The sequence below is a fragment of the Orycteropus afer genome, unplaced genomic scaffold (genome assembly GCF_000298275.1).
Source record: "Orycteropus afer afer isolate SDZICR_OR568_19922 unplaced genomic scaffold, OryAfe1.0 scaffold00291, whole genome shotgun sequence".
NCBI lineage: Eukaryota > Metazoa > Chordata > Mammalia > Tubulidentata > Orycteropodidae > Orycteropus > Orycteropus afer.
Genome location: NW_006921878.1, coordinates 188608 through 196695, shown reverse-complemented (window position 1 = coordinate 196695; position 8088 = coordinate 188608). Strand labels below are relative to the sequence as shown.

Below are 8088 nucleotides of genomic sequence, written 5' to 3'. Positions count from 1 at the left end.
TCAGGATTACTGGAGTCACAATGGCTGTGAAAGGCCATCCTTTCTGTGGCTGCCTCAGGTGTACTGCCCCGCACAGCTTGGGCTCTTGGGCTTGGCAGATAAGGGGAGGTGCGGAGCAGCAACAGACGCCCGGAGGCCAGTGGGGGCATGGCTTAGTCCCATGCTGCTTGGTTTTCTAATTGGCCACCTCTCCTGGCTTTACTGACGGGAAGCCATCTGGGCTAGCTGGACAGAGGCCTAACCTGATGGGATGTGGCTCACAGTGCAGACGGGCCAGTGAGTCTAAGGGGAAGGGGAGGCGGAGGCACGCCCAATCGACCCCATTGCATCTGCTTCCGGGGGTGCCAGATTCCGAGGGAGACCCTGGAGGGCACAGGCACCTTGCATGCTGCCGTTTCCCCAGCCCTCCTTCCCGAACATCACATTGAATGTGCCCAACTCTTGCTTCCATGTGGGAAAGTGACACAGGGATGCTAGATAGCACGCTGTCCCTCCACATTTGCAGCAGCCTTATGCTCCGCCTGGAATGTGACTGGCTTTCCCCACCTATGTTTTATAAAGTTCTGCTGAGTTTGATCTTTTAAATGCTGAGTTTCAATGAACAAAATTTAGACTTTCCTGTGAGAACCCCAAAGCACTCAACCATTGAGCGGATTCTGACTCCTGGTGGCCCCGTGTATGCAGTAGAACTGCCCCACAGGGCTTTCTACAGAAGTCGATTGCCAGGCCCCTCTTTCACAGCACTGCCAGGTGAATTTGAACTGCCAACCTTTAGGTTCATTTTTGAGCACAAACGTCTTGTGCTACCCAGGCATCTCTTATAGTAGAATAGCAGCCATGAAACACTGGAGATGGTGTCTGGAATGTGGGCATCCAGGGACTCCCTGCAGGGCCCTTGCTGGTACTGGAAGGAGCCCTAGGCCCCATGAATGCAAGAGAAGGAAGGCCCAGAGAGCACCAGTGGTAGAGGCGAGGCCGAGGTCGAGCACTGCTGAGCCCACAGCCGTGTGGAGATGCGCAAACAGCCCCTTTGGTGGACGCGTTCCGGTGTCCACTGCCCTCCCTGCTCTGAAGCTCCGCCCTGCCTCAAGCTGCCCCATGCCCATCTCACAGCCTGTGCTACGAGTGTTGTCCGGACAGGACATGGGGACCCTGACCCCTGTGCTGCTTGTCACATGACCCAAACACTGGAACATGGAAAACCGTGCTAGCCCTGATCATCACAGAACAGAGCCTCATGCAATGCTGAGAATGCTGCACGTGGAAGGGGCTTGTTTGGGAGACCGGCAGAACACATGCTTGGTGACTGCCTGGAGCCACTAGATGCTGGGGTGACGAAGACCCACCCCTAGAGCCTTGGAGGGAGCAAGGGCCAACTGACAGCCTGAATTTGGTTGCACTCCTGGCCTCCAGACTATGAGGGACTGAACCTTTGTCGTTTCATGATGCTCTGCTTGTGGGATTTTGGCTCAGGGGCCCCAGGACACTCTGACCCATTTTGGTTTTGACTCCTGGGTCCATCAGTCACTCCCAGCTCAGACTGGCCCATGATGGAGAGGCTGCCTCTGTACCTGGCAACCAGCCTCCAACCCCCAAACAATCATGCCCGTGTGGACAGAAAGTAATCAAGAAATGTCGGGGCAGTTTAATGGCCCCGGCGAAGCACTGGGAGCCTGCCGGAGCTGGTGCCAGCTATATATAAGGGCCACCTCCCTGCCCTCATCCCGCCCAACAGGCTCGGGCTTTGGTGGGACCCAGGGCAGTAGTGCGCCTGCTCCAGGAAGGTCTGGCCAGCTGGCCTGCAGAATCTTGGCCCCACTGAGCAGGGCAGGGCCACAGCCATCAGTGCTGGGTCAGGCACTCAGAGGCGTTTTCCAGTGTCAGGTTGGCCAGGTGTGGCGGCTCCAGACACGGGAAGCCTGGAGAGATCAGGCTGCAGGGACACTGGCCGTCAGCAGCTGCGCCTGCCTCCATCCGACCCCAAGAGCTGGGAACTGGGTCACCACCCAAATACCCACATGGCCAGGGGTAGAAAGGGACTAGTGGGGCTTACGGCAAATGCACTGGGTTTTGAATTTGGGGCCCAGGCATGCCCTCCTGTCCATGCAGCGCCCTCCCCACGTCACTCACAAGGCTGGGGTGGTTCTGAGCAGCCGGTGGGGAGGAGGAGGAGCTTGCGGTTGGTTCGTGGAATGGTCACGTGGGGTGTGATTGTGCAGGTGATGTCCGGGCATGTCCATGTGCAGAGAACACTCCGAGCTGTGCCCACCATGCCCCCCAAACCCTGGAGGACCCCAGTCACCCCTCCCCTCCCTTGGACCCCTCCTCTGGGAAGATGGGGGCTTTGGAGAGGACAGCTGGCAGCCTTACCTCATGTTGGTGTCCCGTCTGAAAGACACAAGGGCCCAATTAGACCCTGAGCTCCAGGCTGAGCCTGTGCCTGAGGCCTGGGCAGTGCAAAGCCATCCCAGGGGCATGGGGCAGGGAGACCCTGCAGGGAGGGGGGAGGGGGCAGGGGGCAGGTCTGGCCCCTGGTGGCTCCTCCATGAGACTGTGTGCCTAGCATATACTCACCCCGTGGGGAGGTATGCTCACGCACACCCCCACTGCCTCTGACAGGAGGTCCCATTTGAGGAAAGGGGGACTTACTTGTGCCACCTACTTCTACAAGAGTGGAGGACCAGGTCAGGGCCACTTGTCCCAGCTTGGCATCCCCTCCCTGAGCCCAGAGGCCACCCTAGGACTCCACTCACATGTACTCGAGGAGGCCCTGCACTGCTCTCTCCCACTGTGCTGATGACCTGCGGGAGGGGTATTGGGTGAGTGGGGAGCCCCTGTCCCCCTCCCACCCCAGGAGTGCCGAGCCTAGGCCCTCAAGCCCTACTCGCAGTTGTAGCCGAAGCAGACGACATGGGAGTCGGTGCAGTTGTTGCAGGAGATGGTTTCATACCGGAAGATCCCTGCAACACAGGCAACGGCTCCCCTGGGACCTGGCCTGGGCTGCCACCGCCTGGCCCATGCAGGGGCATCACTTACCGCAGTGTCGCTGACAGTCGATGCGGCCTGTGGGGGATCAAGAGGGCAGTATGCTCCCACTGGTCCTGGGACCCCTGGCACTGCCTTCAACACCCCTCCAGGAACCAGAGAAGGGATAGAGGGAAGAGGTGGTGGCATTTATTGCTCAAACGCTGTGATGGCAACTCCTGTGGTGAGGGCAGCGGGCCTGCTGTCCCCTCCAGTCCCCTCTGCCCTGCTGTAGCGGTCCAGACCACCCAGGCCTGGTGCCAGGTCAGCCGCTCTGAGGGAACCCGGCCCTGGGGACCTCTGCAGCATACTTGCACTCCCGCCCCCCTTCCCCCTCCAAGACCCTGGCAGCAACCCACCGCCCCCGCCCAGGGCCCTGGGCACCTCCTGTGCCCACTCGTGCTCACTCTCGATGATGGCGTTCTGGATGAGGCGCACCTGGTCCCGGAAGATGGTGCGCAGCTCATTGGGGAAATACCCTGATGGGTGAAGCAGAGAAAGAAGGTGGCTTCACGGTATGTGGGTGGGGTGGGGGGACTGTCCGCGGGCTGGGCCCTGCCCCGAGTTCCTCCTTACCTGGAAAGTACATCCTTCCCTGGTACAGCTGATCCATCCTCTGGTACACGGCCTTGGCCACCTGGTCCAGCTTCTCCCAGGCTGGGGACGGACGGGAGGAAGGGGCGGTGGGTGGGCGGCCTGCGGTCTGCGGGCCCAGGATCCGGGGTCGGAGGGCCAGGGGCGGGGGCCCTTGGGGCTGTGGGTGTGCCCGGGCCAGTGCGCACTCACTGATCTCGGCGGGGATGGCCAAGTGCAGCTCCTTCATCGTGTCCTGGCTCCAGTCGGTGAGCAGCGCACCCGACACAGGAATGTCGCCGACCCACCAGGACTTGAGGTTCACGTGGTGGCGGTAAAAGGAGAATTTTTCGGAGAAGTTGCCGTGGCAGTGCAGGCAGCCACGGGCCAGCGCCGCCGTCAGGCCAAGGCACAGAAATAGAGCCATGGCCCGCCCGCGTCCGCCGGCCGGCCAACCAACGGCGCCTCCCGAGCCACGCCCTTCCCGCCTACGGCCAGGCCGGGTCCCAAGGCTCAACGGACAGCACAACCCGGCAGCTAAGCCCCGCCTACAGTCGCCACGCACCGAGAGGCTCCGCCCCGCGCACACGAGGGATTGCCCACCCCCTCTAAGGGGGCCCTGCCTCAGGCTTCTCCTCTCCGGATGACCTCTGCCTAAGGTTTCCACCCCCGCCCCCACGCGCCTGCCACTCGGACCATGGGCACCAGCCAATGGCGTCAGGGGCCGTTCCACGGTTGCTAGGCAGCGGATCGCCGTGTAGCCTTAGGGAAGGGGTCGAGACGTCACGGTTACTCCCCGGGATTTTTGCCTCCCACGCGACCTCTCTGGGCCAGGGTCCCCTTTGACCCCTGCGAGGACCAAACCTTGGGAGAGCCCGACGAAATCGGCGGCCCCTCCCCCTTTCCCGCCCGCCAAACTTCCTGTAGAAGCCTGGCCCTTTAAGGGAAGTAGATCCGGCGCTCTCGGCGGAACAGGGGCGGGATCTGTGATCCGCTGTGTCCCTCCGCGGGGCGTGTCCCACCGCAGGGCTCGCGCGGGAAGAGAGGCAGCGTAAGGGGCCGAGACCAGGTGGGTGTTGTCGACCGGCCTATTGCGGGCGGCGGGGGGTTCCCAGCCCATCACAGCAGCGAACTCGAGCGGTGGGGGTCGAACCCATCAGTAGGGTGCACTTAACCGGCGGGCGGTCAAGCTTCTTAGACGGGCGAGCTCGGGCAGCGAGGGGCGCGATCCGTCAGACGGGCGAACTGAGGCTGCGGCAGGGTGGTTTTGTCAGAGCGTCGGACCGCGGGCGGTGGTAGGTTCGATCTGTCAGAGAGGCGAACTCAGGCGGCGAGGGGCCAAGCCCGTCAGAGGGGCGACCTCAGGAGGCGGGAGAGATCCGTGCTAGGAACTCCGTCGAGTTCGTCGGCCCAAGTGCTCTTTTGGGGCCAGCCCGGGGAGCTCGCGTCACTGAGCTCTGCCGGGTCTCTGAGCCTCCTGCTGTGGCTTAAAAGTCCGCGGGACACACCGCACACCCACGTTCAGCCCGGCCTTGGGAAGCGGCTTCCTGGTTCCTGGGCCTCACGGTGGCTCTGGGCACGCGGGGAAGGAGGGCGGGGTAGGGAGGGGATTTGCCCAGCGATAGCGGTCCCTGCTGATGGGTGGTGTAACGCCCTGTGTGCTGGCGATGGCTTTAAATGGCCACAATTTATTAAAAAGTCGTGGGGAGCAGCGGGACAGGCGCTCTGGTGGCGCAGTGCCTAAGGCATTTGGCTGCTCACCAGAAGGTTGGTGGATGGAACCCATCAGCCGCTCCGCGGAAGGAAGACTGGGCAATCCTACTTCCGTGAAGGTTTACCGCCTCGGAAACCCATGGGGGTCGCTATGAGTCGGAATTGACGTCAAGGCAGTGGGTTTTGTTTTGTTTTGAGGGGGGCGTGAGGGAAGATTGGAAAAATACAGATTTTTCCACCCCCCCCCCCAAAAAAAAGCCGCTGTTTACTTTGGGATGGGATTTTAACATGCTGTTATTTTCCCTGCTCTTTTATTAGTGTCATTATTACAGTTTTATAGAGATTTGATTGGTGAAACAAACAGCACTTATTGGTGGAGGTTGGATAAATTTTGAGGTCTCACGCACTGCACATTTACATGTTTGACGCTGTGTGCGTCTGATTTCGAACTTGCTTGTACACCTGGCAGAGCGAGCCGCCGGTACCTGGCCGTCTCCTGTCCTCGTTTCATCCTCTCCCCATTGTGCAACATAACGTCGTCCTTTTTGGGTGACATCGAGTCAATTTTCAACTCGTGGTGACCACATGGGACAAGAGTAGGGGTTTCCTAGGCTGTAATCCTTACAGGAGCAGATCACACCACCGGGTCTTTCCCCACAGAGGAGCTGGGTTGGCTTAACCTTCCCCTTGTAGCCCCAGGGCTCCTTCACTTAAATTGTAGAGGCTCTTATTAGTCCACATCATAGATGGGATGCTGGAATTCAGACTGCCAGAGGTCACACCCTGGCAAACGTGGGAACTGGAGATGGAACACCCGGACCCTGCGGTGCCCTGAGGCTTTCCCGCTGTCTTAAGGACTGGAGCTTTCCTGTCAGGAACAACATTTTCCCTGTGCATTTCTGATAACCTGGGCTGGGACTTCTTCCTCTGTTCTTTGGGCTCACTTCCTCTCAGGCCAACTCTTCTTTTATTAGAGGGGAAGCTGCGTGTTTGTTCCTTTTACAAGTGCGAGAGATTTGGGGAGGTATCTGTGAAAGATGAAGGGGAAGTGGCAGGGTAGGAGGTGCCCAGGCAGAGTGCAGCGCTCCTGACCTGGAAGCCCAAATTGTAACCCCACCTTTCAAGGATCTAAGGAGCCTTGGGGGAGCAGCAGTTCCAACCCACCCAGCTGCTCCGAGAGAAAAGATCAGGTGCTCTGCTCCCATAGAGGGGACAGCCTAGGAAATCCTATGGGGCATTTCTGCCCTGTCACATGGGGTCCTTATGGGCTGGAATCACCCCACCAGCAACAGGCTTTTTGTGGTTTATTAGGGGACATGGAGTCCCTGAGTGCTGCGAACAGTTAACTTGCAGCAAACTGCAAAGTTGGTGGTTCACATCCACCCAGAGGCACCTTGGCATGGAGATGTGGTGACCCACTTCCCAAATAATCAGCCATGAAAGCCGGCAGAGCACAGCTCTAGTCTGACATACGTGAGGTCCCCATAAGTCAGAATCAACTGGACGGCAACTGGTTTTGCTTTGTTTGTTCTTTTGAGGGGTCTGCTGCTCGAACTCATTGAACAAGGTGGGCTGGTTTCACAGTGTGAGCAAATAAAGAGGAAGTGCCGTGCTCCTGCCTCCCATGGTTCCCTGCTTCTGCCGCTCCCTTCTGAAGGTGCCCTGTGCTGCTTCACCTCAGCCTTGCTTTGGTCGGGGGGCCTTTCCTTCTCCAGAGGACACACCCACCTCAGCTGACACCTGCATTGCATCCTTTCTGGCTTCCTCTCTTCCGCAGGTTGATTTTTCTCTTTGACCCTCTCCAGCTGTGCTGTCTACCACTGGCCACATGTGGCTCTTGAACTGTTGTTGTCATTGGTGGTGGCCGTCGAGTTGTCTCTACTGCATGGTGACCCCATGTACAATGCAACAAAGCACTGCCCGGTCCTGCGCCCTCCTCACAGTCCTTGGTCTGCTCGGGTCCATGGCTGCAGCCACTGTGTGTTTTGGGAGCCTCGCAACCTAGGGGCTCTCCTTCCAGTGCTACATCCAGTGTTCTGTTAGGATCCGTGGGGTTTTCATTGGCTGCTGTGGTGTAGTGAGCCCCATGGTATGGCTTTTCTAGGTATGGTCTTTGTAACTCCCACTGGGTTACTGGGTGGGATCATCCAAACGTGTCAACTTGGCTGGGCAGCTGGTAGTAGTTATTTCTTGTAATGAGACTGGCAATTAACTCCGTGGTAAAATTTGCTGTGAGCAGCTGACTAGCTGCTTTTTAAACTCCTGATTGTTCAAGTCCTCAACCTGGGGTATTTCTGTTGGAGCAGCATGAAGTTATCTTCTGGGAAAGTTCAGTTCACTCTCAGGTGTATAGAACTCTGATGTTGGCATTGGTTAGTTTTGCCACTCTGCCAGGCTTAAAATGAGCCCTCCTAGAGGCAGAGGGGGAGCTCTGGTAGCATAGTGCCTAAGGCAGTTGACTGCTAACCAGAAGGCTGGCGGTTCAAACCCACCAGCCACTCCTGGGAAAGAAGATGGGGCAGTCTACTTCCGTAGTGATACTGCCTCAGAAACCCTAGGAGGGGTCACTATGAGTTGGATCCGACTCAACAGTACATAACAACAACAACAACAGAGGCAGAGGGGGACTCTCAGTGGCAGGTGAGAGGGACGGCAGCAGTGGAACCAAGACGCATGAGACAGAGTGGCAGGCTTATGGGGCCCACAGAGTGAGAGGCCAAGGGCCAGAGAGGCGTGTCTGAGGGCACAGCAGAGGGGAGACTGTCCTGACTGAAGAAC

The 8088-nt window shown here is 58.7% G+C and overlaps 1 protein-coding gene across 1 annotated transcript; it reads right to left on the bottom strand.

Annotated features, from left to right (window-relative positions):
* Positions 1-1842: 1842 nt before the first annotated feature.
* On the bottom strand, positions 1843-4027 carry IZUMO4 (IZUMO family member 4). Its single transcript, XM_042782342.1, has 10 exons — positions 3811-4027; positions 3601-3681; positions 3432-3503; positions 3037-3063; positions 2885-2960; positions 2754-2801; positions 2650-2664; positions 2371-2388; positions 2131-2145; positions 1843-1933 (listed from the first exon to the last, which is right to left on the bottom strand). Exons 1-10 carry the CDS (start codon positions 4022-4024, stop codon positions 1843-1845), a joined length of 657 nt encoding a protein of 218 aa, XP_042638276.1. The 5' UTR covers positions 4025-4027.
* Positions 4028-8088: the final 4061 nt, after the last annotated feature.